At 36.5% G+C, this 15,232-nt stretch overlaps 2 protein-coding genes across 4 annotated transcripts; both read right to left on the reverse strand.

Annotated features, from left to right (window-relative positions):
- Window positions 1-3,409: 3,409 nt before the first annotated feature.
- On the reverse strand, window positions 3,410-7,891 carry LOC112171940 (methylthioribose kinase). The gene is made up of 6 exons (XM_024309064.2): window positions 7,509-7,891; window positions 6,848-7,157; window positions 6,072-6,246; window positions 5,706-5,907; window positions 4,205-4,416; window positions 3,410-3,889 (listed from the first exon to the last, which is right to left on the reverse strand). The coding sequence occupies exons 1-6, from the start codon at window positions 7,692-7,694 to the stop codon at window positions 3,721-3,723; spliced, it is 1,254 nt and encodes a 417-aa protein (XP_024164832.1). The 5' UTR covers window positions 7,695-7,891; the 3' UTR covers window positions 3,410-3,720.
- A 985-nt stretch (window positions 7,892-8,876) lies between these two features.
- On the reverse strand, window positions 8,877-13,528 carry LOC112171939 (methylthioribose kinase). Of its 3 annotated transcripts, none has more exons than XM_024309062.2 (7): window positions 13,249-13,528; window positions 12,767-13,076; window positions 12,050-12,224; window positions 11,684-11,885; window positions 10,254-10,465; window positions 9,771-9,935; window positions 8,877-9,169 (listed from the first exon to the last, which is right to left on the reverse strand). In XM_024309062.2, exons 1-7 carry the CDS (start codon window positions 13,432-13,434, stop codon window positions 9,130-9,132), a joined length of 1,290 nt encoding a protein of 429 aa, XP_024164830.1. In that variant the 5' UTR covers window positions 13,435-13,528; the 3' UTR covers window positions 8,877-9,129. The 3 variants fall into 3 exon arrangements, with proteins under 3 accessions (XP_024164830.1, XP_024164831.1, XP_040364612.1); XM_024309063.2 differs by having other exon boundaries at window positions 8,918-9,183; XM_040508678.1 differs by having other exon boundaries at window positions 9,155-9,169; window positions 9,755-9,935; window positions 13,249-13,527.
- Window positions 13,529-15,232: the final 1,704 nt, after the last annotated feature.

Here is a 15,232-nt window from a genome sequence, read left to right on the forward strand (position 1 = left end):
ATGGAGGAACTATAGCTAAGGCTTTGGGGAGAGAGAGAGAGAGAGAGAGAGTGTGTGTGTTGAGCGTTCTGATGGAGGAACTATAGCTAAGGCTTTGGGGAGAGAGAGAGAGAGAGAGAGTGTGTGTTGAGCGTTCTGATGGAGGAACTATAGCTAAGGCTTTGCAAATGTATGCATGTGATGGTCTTTCTACTTTGGCCTACCTGCATCTCTTCTCATCTTCCCTTACGTTTTGCATTTTAAGGTAACAATGATTATCTTCTGATCTTACTTTTGCAGACACCCAGCTAGCTAGCAGCTGGTCATAGTTTTTATTTGAAATCAATTATTAATGTTTGTTGTCTTCTCTATTACCCATACCCTCCTCGATCTTTGGTCTCTCTCTATCTCATTCGAGACTAGAGAAAAAAGATATTAATTTGAGAACCTTAGATCATATACTTGAGGCCAATAATTTCCCATAGGAGAACTTAATTATCAAAGCTTAATGGCTACTGGGTACGTAGTCAATTCTTACTAAAAGCATGCATGAACTACATGGATGACCATTCTAATAATATAGTAATGCATGTCATGAAAATAACAAATTATCAATACATCCATCTACACCAAAGTTTGTAAATCATATGAGACCTAATTACCCAAAAAAGAAGAATGGATTTAATCAAGGCCAATGCGAGAGAGAGATTGATTTAATTCTTTCTGTTTGGATAAGCGATCGATGAGGTGGGGTTTCATCAACTAATGCTACTGTAATTTTGCAGTTTCTTAATTTATGATAGCAGACTTCATAGATGCATGCAATAATAATTCAGGAAAGAGAAAAGTTCAACGCACATGAGTGATAGTATATTAGTATACCTTCTGCGCGCATTGCCATTTGATTTTTTTTTTTTTTTCATTTTAGGCAAACATTATGACTTTACTAAATGACTATAGAAGGTGGAGAAATATTGATAATCTATACCTAATTTGGAGTTGAAGTTATTTCATAATTAGTCTTAATTAATCTAGATACTTATGTATGGGGTTTCATCCTGCTGTCTCTTTGCTTACTAACCGTAATCCGTATGACACAATTTTTTCCTCTATGCTAGACGGATGCAACTAGTTAGTCGAAAGCCTCATCTTTTGTGTTCCCGAAATTATTTACACTCTTTAGATTCTTATCATACATTTGTTTATCTTATGCATGAATGAGAAAAAGTTTGCCTATTCACTCCCTTGCAATTCTATTTTTTTTATCTTTTTTTTTTGTTTATTTGGCAAGTCAATCATCCAATAGTTTTATTTGCCCGCCTCCTTCTATGTACTCTGTCTTCAATACTATTTTTTTTTTTTCTCTTTTCTTTTCCATCAAAAGCTTCTCTAGCATAGTCATTCTATCTCTCTAATATGACGTTTTGAAGTTCAATCATGGCAGAACAAGCAACTTTATACCCATCTTTGGAGACAATTTTACAACTGATTTGCAATAGAGATCTTCTTCTTTGGCTTTCCTCCGCCAGACTTGGCCACTTTTGACATTGGAAAGAGAAAAATCTTCTAATCACTAATCTTGTAGATGTCATGGAAAATGAGAATCTGGTACAGAGTGCTGAATTGAAGAAGACACCCTTTAATGAGATTTCAATTTGTTTTAGCTTCTTCAATTTTTTTCTTTATATATCTAATTGACTGATTACATATACTAAAGCTCTAACTCTAAATGAATAGTAACACCGAGATTGATTTACTATTTTGTCCATAATGTTGTGTTTATTACTATTCTGCCTCTCATGCCTGTTTTACTATTTTACCCTCCCTCCTAATTAAATTACCCACAAAATTCAAATATGTAATTTGGACCTTATATGTAAAGCTCTAACTCTAAAATCTAAATGAATAGTAATACTCATATTGATTTACTATTTTGCCCATAATGTTGTGTTTATTACTATTCTGCCTCTCATACCTATTTTACTATTTTACCCTCCCTCCTAATTAAATTACCCACAAAATTCAAATATGTAATTTGGACCTTAATTAAATTAGAATGGGGAGTAAGATAATGGAAGATTTTGATCTCATAACTCACACCATTCATATGGTGTGTTGGCAATTTCTAGTTACTACGAAATTGAATTTTGCAACTTGATGATGGTCCAAAAACACTCATTTAGGCCTATATAGCACACTTCATCAGAAATAAGAACAACATAACTCATTATGGGCAGTTGAAAAGCAGTTGTATTTCCATTATAATGTCAAAAAACAGCTCATATAAAGTCTTGCTTAAATAGCATTAGAGTCGAGTATTAGCCAACCTATTTTCTGGTCTAACACTGTGGAGACCATGTGCATAACTATTCACCCCCACACAAGTCATGTAATGAAGCACAAGAAATGTAACCAAAGAATACAAAATCAAACAACATAGCGCACCAGCTTTCCTGTGGTCAGTAGCATTATGATAAAGGAGAGAAGTGTAGAACAGAGTCCTTGCCATATAGTCCGACGTGTGGTCAGCCAGCAAAGGGTTCTTAATTCCAGCAATCAATCCCTTTGGCAGCATAATATGTGGGGGTTCCAAATAGTGCATGGCAATCAAAGACATGGTCCGATCAAAATAATAAACTTCAGGACATGATCAGGACTTGCTCTCACAGTAATGCTTTAAAATAATTATGCCCCTTCCTTTCTCATTGGCCATGACTCACCTATACAACGTATGTAACCCCAATAACACATTTCAGAACATTAAAGCTCAATACTTTTGCCCCAAATCAAAGTCTCTCACATGTCGGGACCCAATCAGAAACTAATCAACTCATAAAGAGCCTGCAGAATGCAGTAGCCTAATACCATTGCCTCATAGAACATTGAAGCAGAATACTTTTACCCAAAATCCTTTCCATCTTCCAAAGAAACAAAACTCAACTATCTATGTACTATTTGGCTTTCGACCAAAAAAAAATATATATGTACTATTTGGCTGCTCTTCCAGTTGGAGCTGAGGTTCTTAATTGTAGCACATTAGCTAGCCTGATCTACATTTGCATCTAATTGCCTCTTGTTTATTTTTCATCAATGTGGGCTTTAGGGTGTCATCAAGATAGTAGTCTTGTGGGTTTTCCTTTTCCTAGCAAAATAATGATCCATACATACGTCCAGCCACGTATCATAATTTCATATTATGTTCTGTAATACCCAAAAAGCCAAACGGAGCAAAATAACATAACAATACATTACATAATCTCCAGAACAAGATAGCATTTCAGGCATTTCGAGAACTTCTACAATAATCGATTGTAGATACGCTTTAGGGATGAGCATAACAGGAACTTATGTCAGTTGCACAAGGTTATAATTTGAGACGTACGAATTATCACAAGTTTACAGTACATGAGTTTATGGTACATCAGCTCTCTTATGCGCGCATGCTCGTCTGATGACAATTAATTCAATCAGGATTACGATATAAAATGCGCAACTCATTATGGATTAACACCACCCAAAAATTTCAACAATTTGCTTCAATTTCCACTCTCCCTTGCTCCAGAAAACACTCTCAACCTCACTACAGCTGTTATTTTTGCTACTATGTTCTAAAATAATGTAAAATTTGGCTCAAGACAAGGGTGATTATGTGGAACAATAAGCACTCACAGATCATAGCAAAGTATTCATATATAACATAAAAGAGCCATGTTTTTATTTGGTATTAACTATCATTAGTCATTACTGGATTTGCTGAACGGCTGAAACAACTTCCTCAATGTTCTGAAATTTTCTCCTCTCCTTAAGAATCAGCTTTGCAAACTCAAGTGCCCGTCGCTCACAGCCCGATCTCTTGCTAGCATCAGTGATTGATTCAAAATCTTCGACATGTGCCACACCAACAATTCTCCTGCAAATAAGTAAAACAAAGTTAAGCAATTAAATCAACAGTTTCCAGAAAGATCTCCAAGATTAGAAATCCTATATATGGTAAAAACATGCATTGTATCCATCTATCTATTAGTCTGTCTTTTCTAGTAAACAATCCTTCAACATGAAAACCTGCCAGAAACTGACAAAGAAACAAATGAAGAAGACTGAAGCTTGAGAGATATTCAACATTATGGGAAGTGCCAGAGCAAAATGTTAAAACTTCTGGAAAAATTACAAAAATAAATAAACCTAAGAAATTGTATGGATGAAGAAAACATTGGCTCTATCTAACCTTATCATCTTTGCAGCACCAAATCCAAGGGTGTCATGAAGCAATTCTTTAATATATTTGTCTTGTACAAGCTGTTGAAGCTCAGAGTTGTTATAAATTGCAGGAAGATATGCGTCACCAGCATCTTTGTTCGCATCCCATAGTGCGATAAATTTTTTGTGGAAAAGGTTCCATGTATTTTGAATTATCCTCAAAATCCAAGCCTTGTATGCCTGCACCACAAAGCGAATCTAATATGAGACCCTAAGACCCACACAACAAATGAATCATATGCAATAGCAAGTCAAATTATGGGTTAATGACGCAGCACATCATTACATCTAACGTGTTTTTGACAACAGCCTGACATAGTAACAAACTAATTGAATTTTGGTATTGACTGCACAACACATCATGAGTCAAATGCCTACTTTAGCGAGTGTGCAATTTTGGATAAATTGACCTTAACCAATAACTATAAACAAAGTATCTCATCTACCCAAATAACATCCAAAAATCCACAAAGTGTTTAAAGTACAAAGACAGCCCAAATAATATTCCAAAGTCCAAATACAGCATTGGGAGAGCACTCTCACATAGACTATCAAAATGTTAAGGACCAGCTCTACGTCTACTCCTATTCAAATGTCAATATTACAAATAAATCATTTTCTGTCTAATTCCAACTGTCAAGTGCATGATCACTGATAACGAAGACTAAGTTCTGTTAATTGAATATTGAAAACGTTCTCTAACCTTTTCTTTTCTTTATAAAGTACAAAATTTCTAAACTAATGTCAAGACAATCAGATTTTTGAATTTATTATCTGAAGAGGAAGCCTTCTCCAAAGATTTTAGTTTATTATAGTTTTGTTCTTCATCGGTTCAACCTGAACACTCATAGTCCAGAGATGATCCAACAGTGAGATTAATGCTTACGCTCAAACATTTCCCAGAAGTTGATAATATGTACAGGGTGCAACTAAGCAAACGGATGGTACTCCATGATCACATCTCAAAATAACAAAAACTACTTATGAACATGAACTATAGAGAACTCTTCAATATCAATTTAATAAAATGGCAAAGATGAGAAGCTTTTCATGGATGATAACTCATACAGGGAAGCGATAACTAGATTCTTTTGCATAAACCATAACTGAATGTGCTCAAGTCAGGTGAGAGTATTTGTACTTGATAGTTTCTATAATTGAAAATGAACCAACAGAATTGCCAGTAGTATATATAACTATATATTTATCTATCAAGGAATATAACACCAACAACAAAAAATATATATCTAAGAATAGATTGAATAGTATGCAAAAGACAGGTACCAGACTACAAAAAACTGTCATAAATAAAAACACTGCAAAAAATTCATAACATCTAGATACTTGAAATAATTCCTTACAAAAAAAAAACAACAAAAACTGAAAATAACAAGGAATATGATCGACACTGAAATAAAAATAAATAAAACTAAGGAATAATGATAAAGAGACAATAGACAACCACATACTTTTCGATCATTTTGTTCATCAGCATGCCCATCTTGTGCAAAGAAAGCCAAAATCAAGTTTCCCAGAAAAGCTCCAATATCAAAACCTATTGGTCCATAAAATGCAAATTCTGGATCTATAACTTGAGTTGAATCAGGAGTCACCATTACAGAACCAGTGTGAAGATCTCCATGTATTAGGGCTTGGGCTCTCTCACAGAACCTAAAGAACAAGCAACTTGATCAGTCATAAAACTTGACGCCAGTCAAAGCCAGGAGCTACTAGATGATGTTTCTACAAACAACTGTGCTACAAAGGGGACCAATGGCAACTTCATCATTCATATGAAAGTTGACAATGATACTAAGATGAGATAGTTTCATTACAAAGATTTCAACTCAGCAACCTCAAGCTTCAAAGCATTGTCCTCTCGCACAGCCTCAGCATCAGAATCAAGATAAGGAGAAGTCCAGCGGTTATATTCAGATACTTTGTAAGGGTCAGAGAAAACAACTTGCTCAGTGAGCCTGCATAACTCCACATTTCCACAAAATTCAGCAACTGCAGAAAGTGCACATGCATATGAGTTAATAAGAAATATAAGGTTAACTTCATTAATAAAAAAATATTAAAAAAAAGGAATTCCTTGTGAGGGAAAATTCAGAATAAAGTCCATCGCTAGCAGAAACAGTTTCCATATCATAAAAAGACTAAGCTAAATTCAATTAAAAACTAATACTCAACTGATACTAATTTTAATAAGAGGAATGCCCCAAAGTTGTTAAGACATTAACAGATCAATGATGAATGTAAAGATACTACCTATATGATTCTAACACAATTAAAATCACCTGTACTACATTGCAATGTTCAATTTCTAACATAACAATACTTGAAAAGACCCGGACCCATGAATACCCCAACATGTTTAGTAATAACACAACGTTTCTAACACTCTAGATTCCATATGATTTAGGCCGAGTATTAGCCAACCTATTTTCTGGTCTAACACTGTGGAGACCATGTGCACAACTTTTCACCCCCAAACAAGTCAAACATTACATTGTTTGTATGAATGTGGAAGCACCCGAACATGATGCATTCTAGTAGTGAAGCACAAGACATGTATCCAAAGAATATAAAATCAAACAACATAGCATACCAGCTTTCCTGTGGTCGGTAGTATTATGATAAAGGAGAGAAGTGTGGAACAGGGTCCTTGCCATGTAGTCTGACATGTGGTCAGCCAACAAAGGGTACTCAATTCCAGCAATCAATCCCTTTCGCAGTATAATATGTGGAGGTTCCAGATAGCGCATGCCAATCAAAGACATGGTTCGATCAAAGTGATAAACTTCAGGCACATGATCAGGACTCAAACGACCATGCTCTCTCAGTGCCAATGCCTCAAAATAAGCTCTTTCCTTTGTCATCGGCCACGACTCACCTATACAACGTATGTATGGAAGAGCCTGCAAAACCCCAGTAACACATTTCAGAACATTAAAGCTCAATACTTTTGCCCCAAATCAAAGTCTCTCACATGTTGGGACCCAATCAGAAACTTATCAACTCACAAAGAGCCTGCAGTAACCTAATGCCATTGCATCATAGAACATTGAAGCTTAATACTTTTACCCAAATTCAAACTCTCTAGCATGTTGAACCCAACAAATTTAAACCCAATAACACAATGCATCATAGAACATTAAAGCTCAATACTTTTGCCCCAAAAATCAAATCCTCTAAACTTGTTAGACCCAACAAGTTTTTTGATCAAATACCAGAAACCCATTACTACCCAGATGGAGAAAAACCATTACCTGCTTGATGACAAAAGAGCCATGAGAACCAACGACGATGAAGACGAAATTGAGATTGCCATCGCCGACTTCCTTGACGGTCAAGTTGTCTAGGTGGTCTTTGAGCTTGGAAGAGAGGGAAGGTGTGGCCTTTATGTAGTCTACGAGCGACTTGTCGTTCAGTGGCTGGAACTCGGAGAAGGCCATGTTGCCGCGATGAAGATGATGACTGAGATGGAGTTGAGGGGTTTAAGAAGAATAAAAGAGTGAAGAGGTTAAAGTCTTAAAGAGGATTGAACAACGTTGGAGACCGGGGTTTTGATGGTGAAAGGTTTGGACTATTATAAGAAAAAAATGGGAAAATGTCTTTTCATTGTTGGATTGGTGCAATGAATCTGGTCCAGTTATGGCTTGTCTCCCACTGCAGCATGAATGGCACCGGGTTCTTCAATTTAGGAAAAGCAAATTGGATGCTCCACCAGCCAATATACTTTTGACTAGAATAAAAACCTTTTTAGCCAATTTTTAATTTACCTAGTTTCCAATTTATTTATTTATTTTTTTGTTTCTTACAGTTTTAGTGTGGGTTAAAAATAGTACTACTGGTCTATGATTTCTGCCCAATTCTGTTCCTGCTTTGTGCAAGTGTAACCGCGTGCGCATATAATTTTGTGTAGAACTTTGTAATTTAGTGTATGTATCGTTTAGAAGTTTAGAGTAGCTCTTAAATTGTAATTAATGAAACTAGGTAATACCTACCGCGCGCGATGTCATAGGTGAGTTTACTTGCTAAGCTTTATACATTTGTTGTACAAATATTTACAAAACAGTGATTTGCAAGCACTGACCTTATTGATAGAGTATAATAGTATACCTAGCTTATGGTCTATAATGATTTCAAGCACTGATTTCATTGTAGTTTACCCTGCCATCTGAGCGAAAGAAACCAAAGAAGCTTACATGGACAACTGGATATTGGTATCCAAAAGCACCCAGGTCCTCTAAACCTACCTTAATTCAATGCTAGGTGGGATTGCATGTGTGGTACAAAATCCACCAACCATACATCCTGCCACATAACTTCTTCGCAACCTTTTGCATGTTGATTAGAGCAAATGCACCGCAGCTGGCAAGACCATGGTCTTGCCTCTTAATCAGCCCAAAATCAAAAAACAATCCATGCACCGCATGTGTTTTGCCCGATTAAAAGCTTGATCGACCAAGCACACTGGCAACTTTTGCCTCTTCATTTGGTCGACCAATCCCGTGGGGCCTGCATAATTAAAGCAGATGAAACAATTCATTTTATCTGCCAGCTTTTTCTCTTCTCACTTTTGACCTTGCTACAGAGAAGAAAATAGAAACAGAGAAGAAGGGGAAGAAGAAAGAGAAGCAGAAGAAAGGGCAAAACTGAGAAGAAAGGAATGTACTCTGCAGCAGATGAAAGTCTTGCCTTATAGGGGTGCACCAAAAAAATGAAAGGCAAAGGCAAAATCAATGAATAGTGCATAATTTGGAGGCAAAACCTCTCCTTTTGCCTTTGCAATTTGCCTGATGCGGTGCACTTGCTCTTAGTTTCCTCTTACTTGGGACAACTTCCAGTCTCAATTGGACCAGCTTGCCTTGCACCTCCAATTCTCCATCAAGCACATACAGTACGTTGTAGAAAACATGTAGCAGTCCTACAATTCATGTTCTGTACAAAATTAAAAACAGCCACATATAAAAATTTCAAATTATGTTTTGTCATACCCACACGGCCAAATCAAGCAAAATAAAATAACAATACATAATCTCAAGAACAAAGGTAACATTTCAGGCATTTCCAGAACATCTACAATGATCGATTGTAGATACGTTTCAGGGATGAGCATAACAGGAACTTATGTCAATTGCACAAGGTTATAACTCGGGACGTACGAATTATCATGGTTTACAGTACATCAACGCTCTTATGTGCGCATGCTTATTTGATGATAATTAGTTCAATCAGGATTAAGATATAAAATGCGCAACTCATTATGGATTAACACTATCCAAAAATTTCAACAATTTCCTTCAATCTCCAATCTCCAATCTCCCTTGCTCCGGAACACACTCTCAAACTCACTAGAGCTGTTGTATTTGCCAATATGTTCTAAAATAATGTAAAATCTGGCTCGAGACAAGGGAGATGAGGGTGATCAAGTGGAAAAATAAGCACTCACAGATCATAGCAAAGTGAATATATATAACATAAAAGAGCCATGTTTTTATTTGGTATTAACTATCATTAGTCATTACTGGATTTGTTGAACGGCTGAAACAACTTCCCCAATGTTCTGAAATTTTTTCCTCTCCTTAAGAATCAGCTTTGCACACTCAAGTGCCCGTCGCTCACAGCCCGCTCTCTTGCTAGCATCAGTGATTGATTCAAAATCTTCGACATGTGCCACACCAACAATTCTCCTGCAAATAGTAAAACAAAGTTAAGCAATTAAATCAACAGTTTCCAGAAAGATCGAACTCCAAGATTAGAAATCCTATATATGGTAAAGACATGCATTGTATCCATCTATCTATTAGTCTGTCTTTTCTAGTAAACAATCCTTCAACATGAAAACCTGCCAGAAACTGATAAAGAAACAAATGAAGAAGACTGCAGCTTGAGAGATATTCAACATTATGGGAAGCGCCAGAGCAAAATGTTAAAACTTCTGGAAAAATTACAAAAATAAATAAACCTAAGAAATTGTAAGGATGAAGAAAACATAGGGTCTATCTTACCTTATCATTTTCGCAGCACCAAAGCCAAGGGTGTCATGAAGCAATTCTTTAATATATTTGTCTTGTACAAGCTGTTGAAGCTCAGAGTTGTTATAAATTGCAGGAAGATACGCGTCACCAGCATCTTTGTTCTCATCCCATAGTGCGATAAATTTTCTGTGGAAAAAGTTCCATGTATTTTGAATTATCTTCAAAATCCAAGCCTTGTATGCCTGCACCACAAAGCAAATCTAATATGAGACCCTAAGACCCACACAACAAACGAACAATATGAAATAGCAAGACAAATTATGTGACGCAGCACATTATTACATCTAACATGTTTCTGACAACATCCAGACATCGTAACAAACTAATTGGATAAATTGACCTTAACCAATAATAATAACCAAAGTTTCTCATCTACCCAAATAACATCCAAAAATCCACAAAGTGTTAAAAGTACAAAGACAGCCCAAATAATGTTCCGAAGTCCAAATACAACAGTGGGAGCTAAGAGCACTCTCACATAGACTATCAAAATGTAAAGGACCAGCTCTACATCTACTCCTATTCAAATGTCAATATTACAAATAACTCATTTTCTGTCTAATTCCAACTGCCAAATAATGTTCTGTTATCGAATATTGAAAACGTTCTCTAACCTTTTCTTTTCTTTTCTTTATGATCATGAAGTACAAATAGTTTAGAAATTGTCAAGACAGTCAGATTTTTGATTTTATTATCTAGAGAGGAAGCCTTCTCCAAAGATTTTAGTTTAATAGAGTTTTGTTCTTCAACCTGAACACTCATAGTCCAGAGATGATTCAACAGTGAGATTAATGCTTATGCTCAAACATTTCTTAGAATTTGATAAAATGTTCGGGGTACAACTAAGCAAATGGATGGTACTCCATGATCACAATCTCAATATAACTACTTATGACCATGAACACTATAGAGAACTCTTCAATCATGAATGATAACTCGTACAGGGAAGAGATAACTAGATTCTTTTGCATAAACCATAACTGAATGTGCTCAAGCTGTCAGGTGAGAGTATTTGTACTTGATAGTTTCTATAATTGAAAATGAATTAATAGAATTGCCAGTAGTATATATAACTATCTATTTATCTATCAAAGTATCAAGGAATATAAAACCAACAATATATATATATATATATATATATATATATATGAGAATAGATTAAATAGTATGCAAAAGATAGATACCAAACTGCACAAAACTGTCCATCATAAAAAATAAAAAAAAACAAACTGCCAAAAACTCGTAACATCTAAATACTGGAAATAATACCTTACAAAGAAAAAAATAGCTGAAAATAACAAGGAATATGATCATGAGCACTGAAATAAAAATAAAAAAATAAATAAACAAATAAATAAAACTAAGGAATAATGACAAAGAGACAATAGACAACCACATACTTTTCGATCATTTTGTTCATCAGCATGCCCATCTTGTGCAAAGAAAGCCAAAATCAAGTTTCCCAGAAAAGCTCCAGTATCAAAACCTATTGGTCCATAAAATGCAAATTCTGGATCTATAACATGAGTTGAATCAGGAGTCACCATTACAGAACCAGTGTGAAGATCTCCATGTATTAGGGCTTGGGCTCTCTCACAGAACCTAAAGAAAAAGCAACTTGATCAGTCATAAAACTTGATGCCAGTCAAAGCCAGGAGCTACTACAAGATATTTCTACAAACAGCTGTGCTACAAGGGGGACCAATGGCAACTTCATCATTCCTATGAGATTCGACAATGATACTAAGATGAGACAGTTTCATTACAAAGATTTCAACTCAGCAACTTCAAGCTTCAAAGCATTGTCCTCTCGCACAGCCTTAGCATCAGAATCAAGATAAGGAGAAGTCCAGTGGTTATATTCAGATACTTTGTAAGGGTCAGAGAAAACAACTTGCTCGGTGTGCCTGCATAACTCCACATTTCCACAAAATTCAGCAACTGCAGAAAGTGCACATGCAGATGAGTTAATATAAGGTCAACTTCATTTTTCTAAAAAAAAAAAAAAGGAATTCCTCGTGAGGGAAAATTCAGAATAAAGTCCATCGCTAGCAGAAACATTTTCCATATCATAAAAAGACAGAGCTAAATTCAATTAAAAACTAATACTCAACTGATACTAATTTTAATAAGAGGAATGCCCCAATGTTGTTAAGACAATAACAGATCAATGATGAATGTAAATAGACTACCTATATGATTCTAACACAATTAAAATCACCTCTCGTACGTTGCAATGTTCAATTTCTAACCTAACAATACTTGAAAAGACCCGGACCCATGAATACCCCAACATGTTTAGTAACAACACAACCTATTTTTTTATCTAACACTGTGGAGACCATGTGCATAACTTTTCACCCCTAAACAAGTCAAACATTACATTGTTTGTATGAATGTGGAAGCACCTGAACATGATGCATTCTATTAATGAAGCACAAGACATGTAACCAAAGAATACAAAATCAAACAATATAGCATACCAGCTTTCCTGTGGTCGGTAGTATTATGATAAAGGAGAGAAGTGTAGAACAGAGTCCTTGCCATATAGTCTGACATGTGTTCAGCAAGCAAAGGGTACTCAATGCCAGCAATCAGTCCCTTTCGCAGTACAATATGGGGTGGTTCCAAATAGCGCATGCCAATCAAAGACATGGTCCGATCAAAATGATAAACTTCAGGCACATGATCAGGACTCAAACGACCATGCTCTCTCAGTGCCAATGTCTCAAAATAAGCTCTTTCCTTTGTCTTCGGCCATGACTCACCTATACAACGTATGTATGGAAGAGCCTGCAAAACCGTAACAACACATTTCAGAACATTAAAGTTCAATACTTTTTATCCAAATCAAAGTCTCTCACATGTTGGGACACAATCAGAAAATTATCAACTCACAAAGAGCCTGCAGTAACCTAATACCATTGCATCATAGAACATCAAAGCTTATCAGAAAAACCATAACCTGCTTGATGACAAAAGAGCCATGAGAACCAACGACGATGAAGACGAAATTGAGATTGCCATCGCCGACTTCCTTGATGGTCAAGTTGTCGAGGTGGTCTTTGAGCTTGGAAGAGAGGGAAGGTGTGGCCTTTATGTAGTCTAGGAGCAACTTGTCGTTCAGTTGCTGGTACTCGGAGAAGGCCATGTTGCCACGATGAAGATGATGACTGAGATGGAGTTGAGGCTTTTAAGAAGAATAAAAGAGCGGAGAGGATTGAATAACGTTGGAGACTGGCCGGGAGCTTTGATGGTGAAAGGTTTGGACTATAATAAGACAAAAATGGCAAAATGTCTTTTCATTTTTGGATTGGTAGATTGGTGCAATGAACCTGGTCCGGGTTCTTCAATTGGATGCTCTACCAGCCAATAGACTTTGACTAGAATAAAAACCTTTTTAGCCAATTTTTATTTTTGCTAGTTTCCAATATTTTCTTTTTTTTGGGTTCTTACGGTCCTTTAGTGTGGGTTAAATTTAATGTATTTATCTTTAGTTAGAAGTTTAGAGGGGCTCCTGAATTGTAATTAATAAAATTATCAAATTGCTTAAAAAAAATATTTTATTGAAAGATATGTATATTTCTTTTCCGCACCATCCCCATATCATCCTCTACATTAAAATTAAAAATGGACTAATTTTATTTATAGCAAATTACCACTACCTACACTTTTAGCCCATAAATTACCATAAGCAAACCTGTTTTTTTTAATTCCCATGTGCTAGTGTGCAAGGTATTATCCCTTGCGGTCAGATTCTTTCCATTTTTTAATTATTTCTACTGACAAATAAATTACAAAACTGCCCTTGTGATTTGGATAATATGAATTAACACTGCTGAATGTCAGTAATATTATGAAAAAAGAATATCTCTACATTCCATCTTTGTTTTTCTTAGAAACAACTCATTTATTTAATAATTCTAAAAACTATTTGTACATATTACAATATGAAACTTGGACACTATCATTTATCTCTGGCTTTGCTGCATCCGTATACAAGCAGTAGTGTACTGAGGGGTAGTAGTATGTCACTCCCAGCAGTATACTAGCCCCATAGTATACTGACCCTCAGTAGTGTACTGATCCGCAATAGTGTACTGGCCCCTAGTAGTATACTAGTCTGGCTTTCTCGCGTTTGCTCACTTCAGCATTGCTTTCATTAGCTCCATCCTAATCCAATAAGAAAGTATCATAAACACAAAACTAAAGCATTACACAACACCGCCAATCCAATAAGAAAGTACCATAAACACAAAACTAAAGCTACTGACCCTCAATACAAAACTGAGAATCCACCAAATACAGGGAAAAAAAAAATTGAAATTCAATTTTATTCAGCACCAATTATTTGGTCATACTTTCAGATCAAAAACCAGTGAAATAGCTTACCCATGCCAAAACCTGTGACAACATGAGGATAAAGGTACTGACCCTCAGAATTTCTCAACCAAATCCGAATTCACAGCCTTGCTTTGCCGGATTCGCAGCCTTGCTTTGCCGGATTTGCAGCCTTCCTTCGTCGGATTCGCAACCTCCCTTCGCCGGCTTCGCAGCCTCGATTCGCCGGCTTCGCAGCCTTGGTTCGCCGGTTGCTTTGCAGCCTCGGTTCGCCGGATTCGCCGCGTCACTTCGCTGGCTTTGCAGCCTCGATTCGCAGGTTGCTTCTCCGGATTCGCAGCCTCCCTTCGCCGGCTTCGCAGCCTCGCGCCGGTTGCTTTGCAGCCTCGATTCGCAGGATTCGCCGACTTCGCCGGATTTGCAGCCTCCCTTCGCCGCCTCGATCCGCCAGCTGCTTCGTCCCTTACCTTCGTCGGAGCCCTAGATCGATTTAGGGAGGATTTGGATTTTGGGATGGTTTCAATTTTGGAACCGATCTGATTTTGGGATAAATGGGTTATGTGAGTCTCAGTGACATATTTCGTAATTTTCTTAATATTTGAGTGTTT

The sequence above is a fragment of the Rosa chinensis genome, chromosome 6, assembly GCF_002994745.2.
Source record: "Rosa chinensis cultivar Old Blush chromosome 6, RchiOBHm-V2, whole genome shotgun sequence".
Classification (NCBI taxonomy): Eukaryota; Viridiplantae; Streptophyta; class Magnoliopsida; order Rosales; family Rosaceae; genus Rosa; species Rosa chinensis.

Excerpts from the sequence above, each read along its gene's own strand:
- LOC112171940 (XM_024309064.2), bottom strand. The coding sequence starts at position 7,694 with ATGGCCTTCTCCGAGTTCCAGCCACTGAACGACAAGTCGCTCGTAGAC. Across the intron at positions 7,158-7,508 it reads GCTCTTTTGTCATCAAGCAG|GCTCTTCCATACATACGTTG; the intron begins GTAATGGTTTTT and ends GGGGTTTTGCAG. Across the intron at positions 3,890-4,204 it reads GGTGCTGCAAAGATGATAAG|GAGAATTGTTGGTGTGGCAC; the intron begins GTTAGATAGAGC and ends ACTTATTTGCAG.
- LOC112171939 (XM_024309062.2), bottom strand. The coding sequence starts at position 13,434 with ATGGCCTTCTCCGAGTACCAGCAACTGAACGACAAGTTGCTCCTAGAC. Across the intron at positions 10,466-11,683 it reads ATGAACAAAATGATCGAAAA|GCATACAAGGCTTGGATTTT; the intron begins GTATGTGGTTGT and ends TTTGTGGTGCAG. Across the intron at positions 9,936-10,253 it reads GGTGCTGCGAAAATGATAAG|GAGAATTGTTGGTGTGGCAC; the intron begins GTAAGATAGACC and ends TACTATTTGCAG.